The sequence below is a fragment of the Pteronotus mesoamericanus genome, unplaced genomic scaffold, assembly GCF_021234165.1.
Source record: "Pteronotus mesoamericanus isolate MK-2021 breed Mesoamerican mustached bat unplaced genomic scaffold, CSHL_Meso_final contig_42, whole genome shotgun sequence".
Taxonomy (NCBI): Eukaryota; Metazoa; Chordata; class Mammalia; order Chiroptera; family Mormoopidae; genus Pteronotus; species Pteronotus mesoamericanus.
Window position 1 is genome coordinate 15,672,623 of NW_026555157.1, and position 20,103 is coordinate 15,692,725.

Here is a 20,103-nt window from a genome sequence, read left to right on the forward strand (position 1 = left end):
CAAACAACATTCTCAAGGGGTGGACTCAGTGAGCACCAGAGCCCTGCTGAAGTAAGTACTGCTCTGGCAGGTGGCAGGCCCCTGCAGAGCTGAACATTCATGGTGGTTGTTTGTCAGAGTCAGTCCTTGCCGCCGATCAACCTGGGGTAAATCTCTCCCACTGATGTGCCAATAGCAACCAAGGCTCAACTACAGCTGGAGGGTGTACACAGCCCACATGGTGTAGGGGCGCATGCCTGTTGTGCCCAGCTTGGGTGATCAGGGAGGCTGTGCATTTGGACTCTACAGTACACCTACTACAAAAGGCCACTCCACCAAGCTAGAGATGTAGCAGCTCCACCTAACTCATAGAAACAAACACAGGGAAGCTGCCAAAATGAGGAGATAAAGAAACATGTCCCAAATGAAAGACTACAACAAAACTGCAGAAAGAGAATTAAACAAAATGGAGGCAAAAAATCTATTAAATGCAGGAGGAATCAAGATGGTGGAGGAGTGAGTGGAAGTCACACTGACCTCCTCCCAGGACCAATCTGGAATTACAACTGAATTCGGGAGAAATCACCTGGAACAAACAACTGAACAAGAGCGAGAGAGGAGCCTTGTAACCTCGGAGACAGAAGAATTGGCTTTAGCGCAATCTAACTGGTAAGGAGTGCAGTACAGACCTGAGAAGGTGGGCGGGGTGCCCATGGGCAGCAGCACCAGAAGGATATTGAAACCGTCAGTTGCATCCCCCTGAGAAGAGCGGGGTCTAAACCAAAAGTGCAGATCTCTCGCCTACAACACCAGAGCCCAAAAAGTACACGGATAACAGCAAGCTGTGAAAAGCAGCAGGGTTACTCTCTGCCAGAGACAGGCGGCTGGAGATGGCAAAGAGCTGTTTGAAGGGCCAATGCATAAATTTTTATCTGCAGCCACTTACCCTGGTCTCTGGCAAAGGCAGGGGCAGAGTGGGCTAGAGACGCTTGAGGAGTGACTGGGGAAGGAGGCTTTGGGGAGAGAACTGAGGGAGTAGCCGGCGGGATCACAGTGCTGACTAATCTCCCATGCGGTAGCAGCCATCTTGCTCAGGCAGAGACCACGCCCCTGAGTGGCACCAGTGTCAAAGGACCCAATAGCCCCACCCTCAGGTGGGATTCCACCCCGCCCTGTGCTACCTAAGCTGCCTGCTGAATGCAGAGTGGCAGCCACAGACAGTAGATCCCTGGCTAAAGGGGGCACAAAGAGGTCTGGTGACAGTCGAGGAGAGACTGGGGACGGAGGCTTTGGGGAGAGGACAGAGAGAGTAGCCGGAGGGATCCCAGTGCTGACTCCTCTCCCATATGCACCAGCGTCAGAAGACCCAATAACCCCACCCCTAGGAAGGACTCTGCCCCGCCCTGAGAAGTCTAAGGTGGCCTGCTGAGTGCAGAGTGACTAGATTAACAGCTGAAGGGGAGAGCCACAGACAGATTACCGGAAGTCTCAAACAGACTGCCTAAGGTCAGACAGGGTTAACATCTGACATCATCAGAGGGTAGATCTAGAAAGTAAAAACAGCAGTCTCTAACCATAGAAGTTCACACCACAAAGTCAGGAAGTCAAGACAGATCAACTTAAGGATCAGAAGCAAAAAAGATGATTCTCACAAATAAAGGGAAGACGAAGAAATGCACCCCACTTGAAGGGAAAGGAGGAATCCCCAGAAAAAGAACTAAAAGAAATAGAGGCAAGTAAACTATCAGATATTGAGTTCCAAACAGTGGTTCTAAGGAAGTTCAATGAGCTCAGTGAGCTCAGAGAGAATTACAAAAAACTACAGGGAAACTATGAGGAACTTACTGCAAACTATATCAGCATGGAAAAGGACACAGAAACTATCTATAAGAGACAAGAGGAAATGAAGAATACAATTTCTGAATTGAAGAACACAGTAGAAGGAATCAAAAGCAGGCTAGATGAAGCTGAGGACCGAATCAGCAAGCTGGAGGACAAGGTAGAAAAAAGCTCCCAGAAAGAGCAAGAAAATGAAAAAAGACTCAAAAATAATGAAGAGGCATTGAGGGAAATGCAGGACAACCTGAAACGTAATAATATCCGTATAATAGGGATACCAGAAGGAGAAGAGGAAGAGGAAGGGATAGAGAACTTGTTTGAAAAAGTAATGATGGAAAACTTCCCTAACTGGAGGAGGAAAAAAGTCACACAAGTCCAGGAAGCACAGAGAGGCCCATTCAAGAGGAACTCAATGAGGCCGACTCCAAGACACATCTTCATTAAAATGGCGAATATCAGAGAATCCTAAAGCAAGCAAGGGAGAAAGAGGTAGTAACATATAAGGGAGCCCTGATACAGCTAGCATCTGACTTCTCAACAGAAACATTGCAAGCCAGAAGGGAATGGCAAGAAATACTCCAAGTATTGAAAAGCAAAGGCCTGCAACCAAGAGTGCTCTACCCAGCAAGGCTCTCAATTAAAATGGAAGGCGAAATAAGGAGCTTCCCTGACAAAAGAAGGCTAAAAGAATACACCCCTACCAAACCAGCACTGCAAAATATGCTAAAGGTACTGCTTTAAGATGAAGAAAAAGAATCTGTGAATACCCACTTCCTTTCAGAGTTGCCAATACTTGACATTACCAATATTTTTAATACTCATTAATCTGATTGTGACAATGATGTTATTTTAATTGTTCCTTTACTATTTGTTGAAACTAAACCTGTTTTAGTATCTTTCTTGCCTATTTCTATTATTTAAAAAGAAAAACTTTAAGTGACTTTGGTAGTCTTTATCCATTTATTGATTAAAGGCTTGTAGAACTTTTTTAAAAAAAAAACCCCAAAAAACCTATTAACCATAGTTTAGATGTGTTGCAAATACTTTTCTATTCTATTCCTTGTCCTTTAACTTTTTTTATATGTATATTACTATATAGGTAAATGTTTAATATAGTCATATTGTTAATATTTACTTTATAGCTTCTGGGTTTGAATATTTTACTTCAGGTCATGAAAAATATTAGTTCTATTTTCTCCTAAAACTCCTTAGATTCTACAAACTGACTTTTAACTCACCTGAAAAGTTCTTGTATAATGTGTGAAACAGGGCTCTATATTTGTTTTATTTCAAGTAATAGTGGTCCATGCACTTTCTTTGTTGAATAAGCCTTATTTTACCCACTGATTTGAAATACCAACTTAATCATATATTGTTAGATAGATACATTTGTAATTTGTCTCTAGAATGCTCATTATATTTCATTGATCTACTTGATTATTTCTGTGCTGGTGTCATGTTGGTTTAATGGCTAAGACTTTATAATGGTTTTAAAATTTTTAAATATTTTATAAGTAACTCTGACATTTAAAAAAATAAATAAAATCAATCTTCATTTAAAAAAGAAAAAAGAGAGAGAGATGGAACTCCTACTTTTTGTGACAACATGGATGGAACTGGAGAACATTAAGCTAAGTGAAATAAGCCAATTAATGAAAGACAACCACATGATCTCATAAGTGGATCCTATTCAACAAAATAAACTAACGAACAAAATAAACCACAGGCACGGAAACATGGAGCAGAGAGAAAGTGACCAGAGGGGATGGGGAAAAAGGACAATGGTGGAAAGAAGGGGAAGGGACTAGATAAGAACATGTATGAATGACCCATGGACATGGATAAGAAAGTGGGAATTGACTATGAGGGTAGGGGGTGGGGGTGGGGTGGGTGGAGGGGGTAAAGGGGTAAAAATTGAGACAACTGTAATAGAATAAACATGATTTATAAATTTAAAAAAGATATCTATTAGATGCAGAGATCAAAACACTGGTTTTAAAGATACTTAATAAACTTAGTGAGAACTTCACTGGCATAAAAAAGGACAAGAAAACCATTAAAAAGAACCAGTCAGAAATGAAGGATACAATAACTGAAATGAAAAATAATTTATGGGAAATCAACAGTAGAATAGATGAAGCAAGTCAGTGATTTGGAATATAAGGAAGCAAAAAACATCCAATCAAAACAGCAAAAAGAAAAAAGAATGAGGATAGTGTAAGAAGCCTCTGAGACAACTTCATTTGTACCAACATTTGCATCATGGGGATGCCAGGAGGAGAGAGCAAGAAATTGAAAACCTATTTGAAAAAAATTACAAAACTTCCCTAACCTTGTGAAGGAAATAGACATACAAGTCCAGGAAGTGGAGAGTTTCAAAGAAAATGAACCCAAAAAGGCCCACACCAACACACACCATAATTAAAATGCAAAAGATTAAAGACAAAGAGAGAGTCTTAGAAGCAGCAAGTTACCTATAACGGAGCACCAACATGACTAAAACCTGATTTCTCAACAAAGTCTTTGCAGGCCAGAAGGGACTGGCAAGAAGTTTTCAAAGTGATGTAAAGGAAGGACCTGCAACCAGGATTACTTTACCCAGCAAAGCTATCATTTAGAATCACAGGACTGATAAAGAGCTTCCCAGGCAAGAAAAAGTTAAAAGAATTCTTCACCACCAAACCAGTATTACATGAAATGTTAAAGGTCTCCTTTAAGAATGAGATAAAAAATATGAACATTAAAATGGCAATAAATACATATCTATGAACAACTGAATCTAAAAAACAAACAAGCAGAACAAAAACAATCCCAGATACAGAGAACATTTTGATGGTTTCCAAATGGTAGGGGGTTAGGATAGGTGAAAAAGTTGAAGGGATTAAGAAGTACGAATTGGTTGTTACAGGATAGTCTTGGGGATGTAAAGTACAGTATAGTGAACATAAAGTGAATACGGTAAATAACATATAGTCAGTAATATTCTGATAACTATGTGTGGTCAGATGGGTGTGATAAAGCTTTAAAAATGTAAAATCATTAGCTCAGATGCACACAAAAACAGCTACGTGTTGATATAAAGTCTTGGAAATCTTGCTGAGACTGGATCTGTATAGTAGAGATGGTAATAGCAAATACCGCATAAGGTTGTTGTAAGGATTAAATAAATACATACATACATACCTTGGAGACATTGCAGATTCAAATGCAGACCACTGCAAGAAAGTCAATCATAATCCTTTGGTGGAGGGTCTTGCTTGCAATTTGTAAAACATGCAACAGCTATGAAGGACAATAAAGCAAAGTACAATAAAATGAGGTGTGACTGTATACAGGGAGGGGGATAGTAGGTTTATAGCTGTTCATATGGGAAATAATGCAATAATTAATAAATAATACAAGAATAAACTATGCTTTGCAAACTCACAACTGTAGACCTACTTTTGTCCCACCCTAAAGTGCTTAGAAAATGCATGACACATAGTAAAAGCTATACAAATGTTTACTATTATGTTCCCAACCAAATTATATTTTCAAAATACCTACCATTCCTGTATGACTTCTAGCATTACTCAGTGATTTAAAATATGGAGAAAGATTTAATTTGTACTTCTTGGTTTATTCTAAATCACCAGAAAACAGTTTAACATTATATGTTGATAAATCCTTCAAGTGTGGCATGGAAATCAAGTGATCAGAAGGAAGAGTAACAGTCCTTAGGAAGTCCCTCACAAACCCCAGCAGAAGCATCCTTAAGGAGGAAGATTCAGTATGAACATGGAATAAGTTGCCTGAAACAGTCAATTAAAAACAACCATTTCTCATTCATTATAGTAAATCTCTCCAGGCACAGAAATAAATAACCTATTTTAACATCCATTAAGTGAAATTTTAACATCGGTTTTATTTTTAAACTAAGAAGAGGGAATAATTAGAAAGCAGAAATATGCACAAAGTCAGTTAAAATGCTACATGTTCTAAATGTACCAGAGTTACATGCAGGATATATCTGTCTTAGGTATTTGCAAGAGTAAATAACAATGTGGTATGCCAAAAATTCCAAAGGAAAATAATAACTTGAGCAGTCAGGAGCCAAGTCATAATTTTTAGCAGACAACCTATAAATGACAAAGAAATATATAAAACGCAGCCCTTTTGTGATTTACAAAGCACAAGCTGAACAGGGCCATATATAAACATTTAAATGCAAAACATACAATAGGATAAATACGGAACACTTTATGAGCTGTTATGTTGAAATGCAGAGCTTGTAAATTAAGCTTGGTCACACAGCGATGTCTAAACATGAAAAAACATCTGCTTGAGCTTTATAATGCAGTAAATTTTAATTGCATGATGTTAAATACAAACACAATAACCTCAGCTTATACACACTTATATGGCATCCTGTGGCTATTGTTGCCCAACTTGCTTCTACATAATCTTGACATGAAAGTGTAGAGTAAGAATGGATGCTTACATAATATAAATCAGATTTGAAGATCAGGAAAAAGTACTTCTCTTTTGCCTAAATACTTGCATAGGTATGAGTTCCTGTAGTTTGTAGAATACTAATTAACTGAGTACCAACATAAGAATTGTTTTTATCAGTCATTTATGCCCAGAATTTAAAATTTGAAGTGATATTAGACTTAAAACAAACAAGAAAAAACAGTAAACCTTTATCTCTGATGGCCTCCCATTCCAATCCTGGTCTCCCTCCACAGTGACCACCTTTCCAATCCTTTATTTTTAAGGCAGATACCTCTACATTTCTAGGATCTGTAATACCCTTGTCCCTTGAATCAACCATTTTAAACAGATTGTTTGGTCCTGAATCTCAGCACCACCATTCACTAGCTCTGTGACCTTCAGCAAATTACTTTTTTAGGGCTTAATTTTCTTGCCTATAAACCAAATAATAGAACATGCTACCTAAAGCTACTGAGGATTCCATGATAAAAGAATCATGTGTGACAGATCTTGCTCAAAATATAGTGATCAGAGTGATAACTATTATTGTTATTGTTACCATATGATAGATGAGGACTTGAATTCTCTTAAATACCCCTTTCTGCATCTCCGTAAAAGTTACAGAATACCAGCTTTTTTTGTTGTTGTTAAATCACACTCAGTGTTTTCATCATCATGTCCTTTTATATTTGAGTCAATTCAATTAGTGAGTCTCATTTTTTATCTTCATCAAAACAATTTATGAAAGGCTGGTAAGCTAGCTTAAAATGCTGGGCCACTGGAATACCCTGGATAACTTTCAATTTGCCAAATTCCAAATCAACGGAATTTCAGGACTATGAGAAATTAAATTACAGAACTTTTACTGTAGTTTTAAAATTATTTTTTCACATCTCTGAAACATACCACAACCACAGTTACTATAACACATTTTTATTACTCATCTTCTGCTTCTGATTTTTTAAAAAATAATTTTCACAGCTAAGGATGTCTGAGATATTACATACTGAATATTTCACTTTTTCTTTATATGCAATATTTTTCAGAATTGACACCACTGCTTTGTATAGTTTCCCAGTGTTTGATTTAAAATCAAAGTTTCTGTTTAGAGTTCATAATTCTAAGTGGTCTCTAATAAAGTTGTGAGAATAACACATTTTCCTAGTGTAGGTACCTGAGATATGTCTAAAATTCTAAAGAATTTATGTAGCAGTTTATGCTCAGAGAAAAAAAGTTTAGTCAGTCACAATCTATTTTAACAGAGCACTATAGTAAACTGGGGGAATTTTAAAGAAATAAGCAGTCAGTTATAATTATTAAAGAACCACACGTTAATTCATTTTTATAACTCTTAATCTTAAGATAAAATATTTTCATTAGCCAATGAAATAAAATTAAATGTAATAAAAGATTCTCAAATTTTCCCTCATTAAATTCTAAGTTCTCTGAGGATAAGCAATATGTCTAATTTACCTTTTATCACCATTGCATAGGATAATGCCAGACTAGTACAGGTATAGAGAGGTTTAATACATATTCATTGGCTAAATAACTTCAGTGTAAGTTGGACTCAGATTTACAAATGTTTGACAGTAAAACACCAAATACCATATTAACACAGCATTATTCTTTCATTATAAAGCACATTAGTTGGTATGTTACATTTTATGTTTTATTGATGATGATGTAAGTAAAAATCTAGATACACATTAATTACTTATGGTCCCTTATAAACATTTAAAGTTATTTTTCACTAGCACAATCACACTGCAGTCATACTACAAAACTAATTTTTAGAGGATAATTTAAAAATAAAATACATTAAAGATATCATAATTCATGAAGAGATAGTGAGATGGATTTTAACTCTGACTTTAAACATTCTCACTGCAATCAAGTTAGACATTTACCAAGAAGTTGATAAGCCTGGGGAGCCCTTCTGAGGATTTGTTTTTATATAACTAATGGCCAGATTAGCATATCTGAGGTCCTATATTCTTATAAAGTTTACTCACAGTCCATAAATGCAAGCAAATTATAAAGTGTTCTTAGATGCACCAGCATCTTTAAAAAAAATTTAATATATTCAGTTTGTCTTAAGATATGTTCCTTGAAATGACAATTTTTGAGGTTTCCAAATACTATCTTTTCATGTCTTTGCAGCCTGGATCTGATCTGAAAACAAAAACAGACAAGAAGTTATTGGTCTCTAGAGGAAAAAAATCAATTTTTTAATGTAATCTGATGCAAATCCAGAACACAGTACAAACCTATGGACATTTTTTAAAAAAGTGCAATTCATACTATAGTTTTTATTGTCTAAGATGTATATGCAGAGTTGGTCATCTGGCTCTAAAAATTAGTGGTCCCTTGCCTCATCAGCTCCTTCCTCCTCTCATAGGCAACTACTTCCAACTCCCTTTTTAGTTATTACCTCTTTATGTCTAAATAATATACTTTTATTATTACCTGTTGAAGTATCAGTTCCTTCCATTTAATATGAAGCTTCAGCTCTTATATTACCCTTTGCTGGTCTCTTCAACCCTCCTCATGTTTTCTTTTCTTTTTTTTCTTTTCAAGCATTTATTTATTTATTTATTTATTTTTAAAATACATTTGTCTCCTCATGTTTTCAATACTCCATTTTCCTAACATAGTAATGTGGCCATGATTATCAATGCAATGACTCTGTAAGTGCTATTCACAGTTAAGACACATGGTATAACCCGTTTACTTTTCTGGTCTTCAACTGTATTTTGTTTACCATGGTGTTAATTGTTCCTTTTCTCTATCCCTGCCTTTCTGCCTTTTTATGTACTCAATACTACTTCAGTCCCACTACTCTACACTGTGTAAACCCTTATTTTTATGAAGCACATTATATAGTCTATCAATTTCTCTAGAATGTTCTGAAACTAATCTGGACCAGTTGTTTCCTATGCTTACCCAGTTATTTTCATATGAGATCTTTCACTGCCATTCTAGGATCTCCACTATCACTCTCTTGTGCTAGTTTACCTGTTTCATGACCCCTTACTTTTTTCTTCTTGGTTTATTCCCTTGTGTCTGAAGAGTACACTTCTCAGTGTTTACTTTAGTACAGAAAGTACAGAAAGTAAAACGATTCTCGAGACTTCACATGGAAGAAGATGTCTTCATTCTACAGTCACAATACATTGACACTGCCTGAGAACATAATTCTACTCTGTTATCCTTGACTGTTCCAGGCACTGCCCAATTATGTTACAGCTTCCAAGTGTAGCTGTTGAAAAATTTGATGCCATTCTGTATCCTTATCCTTTACATGAAAACTCTTATTTTCTTCTCATTGTTTGTAGACTCTTCCATGGTCTTCAGCGTTGATTTTAATAATGATGTACCTTGGTATGAGAATATTTTCATCCAGAGGATTGACCTCTCAAGAGGTCTTTCAATTAAAAAGTCATCATTCAGTTCTTGAAAATGCTGTTTGATAATTTATTTGATGATTTTTCTACCCTCTATTTTCTCTGTTCTCTTTCGGAAATTCCTACTATTTGGATATTGGGCTTACTAAACTCAACCCCTTACTTTCTTATCTTTTCTTTTCAATTTTCTATTCTTTGTCTTTTTGCTCTACTTTCTGAGATTGCCTCTATTCTTTTTTTTTAATCCTCATCCAAGGATATGTTTATTGATTTGAGAGAGAGAGAGAGAGAGAGAGAGAGAGAGAGAGAGAGAGAGAGAGAGAGAGAGAGAGAGATCTCAGTTGGTTGCCTCCTGTACATGACCTGACTGGGGATCAAACCTGAAACCTAAGTACTGGGTTGGCCAAAATGTTCATTCGGTTTTAAAGTAAACCATAAAAGACACATTTTTCATTTTGACTAATAACTTCACTGAACAGTGTATTCACTATTTTGTTTCACTACCTTCTGCCATCTCTCAAGAAACTTCATAATTTCATCTTCCCAAAACTTTTTATCTTTTTGAGTAAAGAACTGTTCCAGGTGCCTTCTGCAGTCTTCCAGGGAACTGAAATTTTTTCCATTAAGAGAATTTTGTGAAGACTGAAATATGTGGTAATCTGAAGATGCAATGCCTGGTGAATACAGCAGATGAATCACAAATTCCCATCCAAGCCTTAACAGTTTTTGCATAGTTCTCAAAGAAACATGTGGTCTTGTGTTATCCTGATGGAAGATTATGCATTTTCTGCTGACTAATTCTGGATGCTTCTCACTGAGTGCTGCTTTCATCTGGTCTAACTGGGAGTAGTACTTGTTGGAATTAATCATTTAGTTTTCCAGAAGGAGCTCATAATAGAAGACTCCCTTCCAATCCTATCATATACACAACATCACCTTTGGATGAAGACAAGACTTTAGTGTGGTTAGTGGTGGTTCATTTCGCTTGCCCAATGATATCTTCCATTCTACATTATTGTAAAGTATGCACTTTTCATCACCTGTCACAATTTGTTTTAAAAACAGAACACATTCCTTATGTTTAAGTAGAGAATCACATGAGGATATACAGTCAAGAAGGTTGTTTCAGCTTCATTTATGTGGAACCCAAACATCAAAGCCATTAACATAACCAAGCAAGTGAAAATGATTTTCAACACTTGATTTGGATATTTTGAGTATGTTGGTTTTCTCCTGCATGGTATAACATTGATTGTTCTCAATTAATGTCTCAATTTAATTGCTATCAACTTCAACTGATCTACCTGACTGTGGAGCATCATCCAGTGAGAAATCTCCAGCATGAAACTTCACAAACCACTTTAGGCATATTCAATCATTACCTTCTCCATACACTGCATAATCTCTGTATCTCAGTTGCATTTTTACCTTACTTGAAATAATAAAGCATAATATGCTGAAAATGTTGCTTGTTTTCTTCTATCTTCAATATTAAAGTGGCTACACAAAAATTCACCAATTTTGATGTTTTTTAAATTCATGCTGATATGATAGCTGTTACAATAGAATCTAATAAAATGGTTTCAAATGAAGTTAAAGACAACTAAGCACTATTAGAGCCATCTTATGGAAAAAACTCAATGAATCTTTAGGCCAACCCAGTATGTGCTATGACTGGGGATTGAACCCACAACCTTTTGGTGTACAGGATGATGCTTGAACCAACCAAGCCACCTGGCCAGGGCTATTTATCTTCTTTTAATTGAGTTTTCCATTTCTACTATTCTATTATTATTTTCCAAGAACTCAATTTTTGATTCTTTTTGATACTTGTGTTTTGAAATGTTCTCCCTAAATAAATTCTATTTCCTCTAACCTACTTTTCCTGTTTGTTCATGGTCCATAATTCATGCTTTTGTCTCCAAATGCCTGATGACCCTTTGCCACCTTCCCATATGTATGAGTAAACACTGTATAGCTGATTGGAATTTTGATATGCATGTTAGGTTTGTCAAATGTGATCATTCTAGTGCATCTAGCTGAGCCATCTCATTGGGAATTTCTGATGTTAATGTCACTAGGTCCTCTCTCTTAGGCTAGTCTGATTCCTCAAAAATGACTTTCTATCTCCTGCCTACTGCCAGTGTCTTCTGGAAGAAGTAGAAGGCAGAAAAAGATTATAGTATTTGGTATGAAAACTTCAGCTACTCATCATTTTCAGTTTAGCACTACCACATACACAGTTTTGCTAATCCAGAGATACTCCTATTGACTATTTGCAGAAAATAACCTTTAATCTTCTTTTGGAATAAAGATTTATGACTGTGTCTTCTCCTTTTAGCTCCAGCTCATCTGATTTCCAATTTTCACCAACATGAAGACTTTGAGAGGATCTGTAATATCAATTAGGATGCTTTCCAGCTTTCTCCAGTGCTTGCTTAGAATTCAGCTTTCTCTGTTAAGAGAAAAGGTCTTTAAGCCTGGTGTGCCATTCAGCACTGATCTGATTGGTTAAGTCATTTAACATTCATCAGATACTCAGCTTCCAAAATTTGGTTGCCATTTTTGTCATTCTTATTCTTTTTGCCCTTGAGGGTTAATGTCTTTAAACAAAAGTCCCTTTATTCTTAGTGAGATTTGTGGAAGGGATGAAACTAAGTATGTGTTCAATCCTTTGTCTTGGGAACAACCATTTGAATAGTTTATAAGTCTTATATTAAAACCTGAAAGCATTAACCTTTCCCATACAGATAATGTGATAAAATGAGTAAGTTTCCTTAGTCATGTGGGAGGATTTCTTTTTATAAATATCTCACTTCAAAGTTTCAGAGCTAGAAAACAATTCATACCTCTGTGATGGTTTCCTTATATTCTTTGTTGGTTTTAAAAAATATTTCATAATCTACTCAGGGATTCTTGTCTTTGGGCTGCAATACATAGGTAATCATTGGGAATCCTTTCAAAAAAAAAAAAAAAGGAATCCTGGCACAAAATGTGTAATTTAATATTTTACCCCTGTAATTTCAACCTTAAACTCTAAATAATAAGATTAAATTGGTCGAAGGGCTTACTTGTTTATCATGCTAGGAAATTTCAGAATTTTGGAAACAAAATGAAGAGATAAATTCAGAATATCTTTCAGAGTTAGATTTACATAAAAACTTCTGGTTAATAAGTTAGTTACAGGCAAATCTATATACTGTTACCTATTTTGTAAAATAGGTTTTTACCTCTTAAAATCCAGAGACAGGAGCATCAAATTACAAATTACTATTACATAAGAAATATGAACAAAGGATCTCCTATTCAAAACCAAACTGATATACTTTTTAATCTATGTAAAAAATTTCTTTATTAAATATAGCAGTTGGTAAAAGGGTATATTTAACATTTATTGAGTGTTTTCTTATGCTAGGGATTTTAAGACATACAATGTTTCATTTTTTTCTGTATAACAATTTGGACATTTTACTTTTTTAAATTTTACCGATGAAGAAAATAATCTTCATAAAATAAAATATGTTAATTAATAGTAAGTAGTGGAATCAATCTTCTAGACTCAAGAGCCCAAGTGCTTTTTAAATATTATTCTATGATACCTACATAAAAAAGGATACAACTAATTTATCATGCAGAGGACTATTGTTAATAGTTACATAAAAAAATATGGCAACACAAGGACACAAAAATATTTCCAACAATGTGTCCTCCTTAGAAAGACTTGGGAGATAAGATGCAAAGATAATGAATCAGAAAACTCTGCGACACAAAAATTAGGTGACAGACCAGACATAGCAAGTGGCACAGTGATGTTGGATTGTTACTAACACCTAGTGGCCTTACTGTTACAAAGTATGTACTCTCTCCCTGCCTCAGAAAAAAGGGAACAGAGAGCTATGATGTACAATTCAGACGACTATGTCAACCTATTTTTTAGTGATTACTGTGCTTTGAATTACTTTGCTATGAACAATTGTAGGGTTTGATCCATACTGTATCTTCACTGTAAGCAATAATAAGCACTTATAAATAAGAATTGAGGCTGAAAAACATGCTTGTCTGTAATGTTCCTCTGCAACCTATGTTTTATGTGGGAATCAGTCCCTTTGACTACTTCTTCACCACAGCCCATCAAACTAAGTTTGTGTGTTCACAGAAAAATTTCAGTAGTTATTCTGAGAACCACTAGAAGTTCTCAATTAAGTTTCACATAATTATAAAATTATGACTACATAATTTTTGACCAGGTGGCTCAGGTGGTTGGAGTGTTGATCTTGTATACTAAAAGGTTTGCAGGTTCGATCCGTGGTCGGGACACACGCCTAGGTTGCGGGTTTGATCCTCAGTCTGGGTGCATACGGGAGGCAACCACTCAATGTTTCTCTCTCTCTCTCTACCCTCTTCCTTAGCTCTAAAATCAATAAAAACTTCCTTGGGTGATTGAAAAAAATTATGACTAGAATGTCTTTTGCAGTTTAATGGTAAATATCATGACTACATAAATACAAAAGAGATCGATAACAGTCTGTGCAATTAAATAAAATACCCTATTTTACTAATAACACATAAAAAACATCAGATATATATTTAGTACTTTGAACCAAAGCAATATTATTTCAATATACAGGTGAACAGACTACTCTTGCCCATACATAAATAATATTTCTTTGGTTCAAAGATCCACCATGACATACAGAGAAGGAAAACCCCACACATAACTCGAATTAAAAAGTTAGTGTAGAAGAAATTAAGTTGCTAGCCACAAGACTAAAACTTTAACTTATAATATCTTGTTATTCAACCCTTGTTCAGAGCCGGCAGATACTTAATAGGTATGATCCTCAGCTGTTCTGCTCACAAATGAAAATTTCTTGGCCTCACCCTCCTGGTCCTGTAACAAGAACCTAAAGAACTCAGTTTCATTCACTTTTGCTCTGTGTGGTTCTTTGTGCTTCAAGCCATTCCTATAACTAGCAGACAATGTAAACTTAGGAAAAATGATATACCTTAATTTATTCCCTGATATAGTAAGCCTGTACCAACCCATGGTAAGTATTTTGATGAATAACAAATAGAACTGAAATATACAAAACGTCAACAGAATACCAGTATTTATGATTCTAAACATGCATGTTAAAGGTTATATAAACGTGTTATGTATAAATGAAGATATAAATGGAGTAAAGCATTCTTAAAACACATGCCATGCAGACTTATTTTAATTATTAAGGTCTAAAATTTGTTCCAAACTTCAAATGTGCTTCTATTACTAGATCTCATAGAAATTTATTGCTATAAATTAAAAATGTTTCTACAGCTGTCACATAATTGACCTTAAAAATGCTAACACTTTATTTCAATAAATGCTTTAGAAAAATGTAATAGAAGTAAATGGAGCAAGGTATTGGATACTTACTGCAGTGTATTTTCTGAAAGCAGGAATAAATGAAAACAAGAGGGGGAAAAGGCAGTGATATAATAAAAATAAAATGTTAAAAAAAGGAAAGACAAATGTGAATGGAAAGGAAATAAAGGCTGAAGATGAACAGTATTTTGTGATGTACCTTGAAGCCAGTCTACACCTTCTTGTAATCCTTCTCCTTTTATGGCATCAGTAGCACTGAAATAAAATCGGTAAGAAACATATCCATTTAATTACATCACAGAACTATAAGAATAAATAATTGCAATTTTTTCCATATGGCCAATTAATATATCTAGTAACATATCTGAAAAGAACTAGTTAAGCAATGAAACTGAATGTACATAAAAAAATAAAAGTCTGAATGTTCTGGAGGAAGACATGAGAAAATTATTCATAATTTGTACTGACAAACGTAGTATGACATTTTAAAAAGTGTACAATAAAAAGTTATTATTTTAGGAATAGTATTCAGACGAACATTAACAAAACATATACTTTGAATTATTTTTCCAGTGGTGGAAAAATTTTTAGAGGCCCCCCTTCCTACTTTGCCCAGTGACTAAACAGAAGTTATTTGTTAGAAATGCTTGACTTAGGATGCAATTTAGCCATAGGATTCAGTGACTTTATTTAAATGGAATTTGATATCTATAGGGTATAAACCTGTAATTATAACTTTGGTAAACTGGTAAAACGAAAAATCCCAGGAGATTTCTATAATAGTTTTATACTTATTGACTTCAGTTTTAGCATCTGTAACACAGGGGAATATTATCATTGACCTCATATGGCCATAATGAGATTTAAATATTTGAGAGAGAGATACATAAATAAATAAAAAAAGGGTCTTTTCATGATCTTTCCATTCAGAGAGTAAACTTAAATCCTTACAGTGATTATTTTACAAATAATTATAATTAAGTTACATAAACTAAAACAAAATGCAAGGGATTTTTTGAGTATCAATCCTTCTCAAGACATAGTCTGATAGTGTCTCATAACATTTTACTGATCGATTAGTCATTTCTTTCAAAATATAATCATAAAATAGCAGTTAGAAGACATAATTAGATTTTCTGAATTAGGGTTCCTTATAGTGTGTTGAAGCATGATTTTAAAATGTACTAAAAAATATGTACTAAGTTACCTAAAAGACTTAATCTGATTCTAATCAAACCAGAAATTACTTCCAAGGAATTACTTATTAAGAACATGACTTATATTTAAAAAATAAAAAGATAGAAACAAACAGCATGAGATACACAATTATTCAAAACAAACTATGGATTATTTGTATTAATAGCAAAAAATCATTAACAAACATTTATATCAACAAAGATCAATATATTGATTTTATCACACACTCATAGTGCCAAACAAGACTACAACATCAAATAAGTAGTATCATGAGGAAATCCTTCCCCTTTGGTGGAAGAGTCACTACCCTACTAAAAACCTTGTATCTTTTCCTACTTATTCCCAACTGTTTGAATTCTACTATCCTTTCAAATAAATCATAAGACCTGTAACTAAATAAAAGCCAAAGCCTTCACCATGTCCTCCAAAGCCCTGTGTGATATGGCCCCTGGTTGTTTTCCGGTGGTCTCATCTTCTACAAATCCCCTGTAGATGTGTCTGCTCCAGTCAGCTTGGACTTTGTGCTATTCCTGAAACATACCATGTATCATATGTTCTCATCCAAGAGCCTTCTTGCTAGCTGGCCTCTCTCTCTGGAAAGCTATTTTTCCAAACCTTTGAGTGGACTCCTCCTTGACTTCAATTAGATCTCAGAGAGGGAGTATCTCTCATTAGTTTTTAAATCTTATTATCCTACTTTATTTTTATTTGCCTTTCCAGCTGACATTTTATATTTATCTATTTCTTATCTGTCTTCCTTAAAAGATAGTAAACAAGCAAAAAACATACATATTACACCAGGGACTGAGTCAAAGCAGCCAGAGGAAGAACAATACTGCAATCAGATCCTGAAAATGAGAGTTGACTATATGTTTAGAACAACAGTTAAAAAACCCCATAAAACTTTCCTTTAATCTTCTGCACTATACTTCTCTATATCTTTTATTGCCCAGTAAATTTACTTCTATCTATAGCAAGAGAGAAGCAATATTTTATCTCTACATCACTGTACATTACCTTTATCTCTAAAATTAGAAAAAGATAAATCTATTTTCAATTTTATGCATGCACTAAAAATACTGCAATAAATGAATAAAAACAAACTTAACAAATGAAGCAGTAACTGAAACTTAGTGAGCTGTCCAGTGTGAATTAAGAATTCAAAATTATAGACAAACTTAAAGAAATACTTGGCATTCTTCTATAAGTTATACAGAAAACATAGAAACTGGAAATATAGTATTCTACATCTTTATAAAGTCAGGATATTACTTTTTCTCTCATTGAAAAATATTTAGATGTTACAACTTAATACGTTTTTAGAATTTCAAGTGCTAATTATTTTAAGTAGAGATTTTTCCATTTGCAAAATTAAATTCCACTTCAAAATTAAAAATAGGACTGCATCTTTTACCAATCAGGCCCATGTTTTTTAATGTTGTACTTTCTACCAAAGCACTAACAATACTTAATGCAATCGAAAAATTAGAATTATTATACTTTAGACATTATCAACTTAGATATGCTTTACCTGAATGATATAGAGAAATGCAAATGTTCCATCCTAAGATATTTCTCTATCCAAAATCCCTCCACTGTTTACCAAAAAATATCACAGAACCTCAAATTCTGACGCAAAACTTTTCTTCTGATTCCAAGGTAGGGAAGGTTTTACCTGAGACAGACAGTGTGTTTCACTCCTGGGCTGAGGAGCTGAGGCCTTGAGTACTGAGGAGTTTCAAGGGCTTTCTCAGCCCTCCTCTAGCTCTTACTCTTTCAGCACCAAGGTTAGTTCTTCAAGTTCTCTGAGCTCTACTAACTCCTTGCTTTGTACTGTTTTCTCTTCTAGAGGCCCTGAATTTCTCTTCCTCTGTGTTCAGCCTTTCTTCATACATACCATCTCATAAAAGGAGAAATCTTCAAGTGACGGATATCTTGCAATGTTGGGGAGGTAGGTGGGTGGATAGAAGAGCTTAATGACAGGTAGTAGCAGGTACTAAATACTATCTAGTAATGTAAAATAATTTCAGACACCGTTTGAGTTCAAACTTATTAGTATGTCCAAGTAAGATTATTATTTCCATTTATATGTATTCATATAAACAAGTATTTATTGTGAACCTATTATGTACTGTGTACTACAATTCCAGGGCTTAGAGTGCAGAAAGCCCATAAACCCCAATTCTCATGGTGCTAATGAGCTAGTGTAAAAAGACAAACTATAAAACAACAACAACAAAAAGAGTGTATGTCACATTGCAACAGAAATAGCAAGTAAGGAAAAAAATGTGGCAGGGTAAGGTACAGTGATATTTTAGAGAATTATCAGGAGAGGTTCCTAAAGGAAGTGCAGTAGCAAGTTAGGAAAATTATTTTGGAGAATGATATAGACGAAGGGAGTAACAAGTGGAAACGCCATCAGATGGGATTGTGGTTAGCTTATTCAACGTGTAGAAGGAAATCAGCATGGTCAAGTTGGGTGAGTAAGCAGGCTGTTTAATTTATTCTTTTAAAGAGTTGTTTTCATTTTTTATCCCCCAAAAGATTTGAAAGGTTTTAATAGTAATATATTCATGAACACCTGCGATGCCACATTCTATAAAACAAAATCCTTAGCTGACATCCTACCAAGTTAGGTCACTTATAAAATGAGCTTAGAAAAGAAACACTGAAGTTTGGGGATTTTTCCAAAATGATAAAATGAAAAATAAATCTAAAACTTTACCAAATATGCCATGGCTTATCTTTGATGTTCTCTAAACATAGCAACTGAGACACTTTCACAGATGTCACTGCGTCTCTAAGGTCCATTTTGTTTGCAAAGAACAGGATTGGTATTCGGCGGTGCTTAATATCTGAAATAGAAAATAAGACTATCATCATACTTCCAGCCTCTTGGTCATTGATCCCCAAATCCTTAAAATCTAAATTCACTACAATTGTTTACCAATCACTTCCTTCTATATCATTCATACATAAACTTTTAAAGACATAGACAGCCAGGCATATGTTTGAGTGATACGAGGGTTTCAACAATATTTCTTCCAAGACTATCTGCTTTCTGGTTGGAGCTTTAAAATAAAGACAAGTGTATGTGGGGTGGCTCATTAAGTGGTTACTGAGCAGCACCTACAAAAGGTCAAATATTTTGTTTCATTTTTCCGTCAACACAAAGGAGGCAAAATTCAAAGAAGACAACAAACTGGATCCTGATTTTAGATTTGTTACAGTATTCTAAGTAACAAGCTAGGTATTTTAATAATATATTTTTGCCTTGTTACAACATTGGAAATATTCTTCACTGTTTTGAACAAAGAATTTATTTAAATAGTTCAAAAGTCAGAAGACACAAAATGGTATTCAGTAAAACAATCTCCCTCTCACCTTGGTCCCAGGCCATTCACTTTCTCCTCCCTAGAAGGGGCAACCATGATATGGCATCTCCTTAGACATTTTTTACATGTTTGGAAATAATTATTATATACGATTATTTATACAAATAGTAGTAGAAGACTATTCTCACTTTTTAACCTTTTGCTTTTCACTTAATTTCATATCTTGGAGACCATTCATATAGAGCAGTTTCTTCATTATTTTAACTGTTGTGGAATATTCTGTCTTTAAGTATTGTACTATGTATCATAGTTTATTTAACCAGATGTAGCTGAGATATACTTATGTTGCTGCAAATACTTACAATTATAAACAATGCTGTAATGAATAAACTGTAGAAGATTTTGTAAATGGGCCAGTGTCTCTGCTGGATAGATTTGAGAAGTGGAATTGCTGGGTCAAAGGATTTGTAACTGAACTGCCTTCCCTTAAACAACTTTGTATTGAATG

At 34.8% G+C, this 20,103-nt stretch overlaps 1 protein-coding gene across 1 annotated transcript in view; it reads right to left on the reverse strand.

Annotated features, from left to right (window-relative positions):
• Window positions 1–7,800: 7,800 nt before the first annotated feature.
• Window positions 7,801–20,103, reverse strand: part of ARL6 (ADP ribosylation factor like GTPase 6) — a 36,235-nt gene continuing 23,932 nt past the window's right edge. The window contains exons 6-8 of the mRNA XM_054577404.1: window positions 18,986–19,115; window positions 15,263–15,318; window positions 7,801–8,466 (exon numbers count right to left, since the gene is read on the reverse strand). Of these exons, the coding sequence (XP_054433379.1) occupies window positions 8,441–8,466; window positions 15,263–15,318; window positions 18,986–19,115 (212 nt within the window). The 3' untranslated portion in view covers window positions 7,801–8,440. The remainder of the gene's footprint in view (window positions 8,467–15,262; window positions 15,319–18,985; window positions 19,116–20,103) is intronic.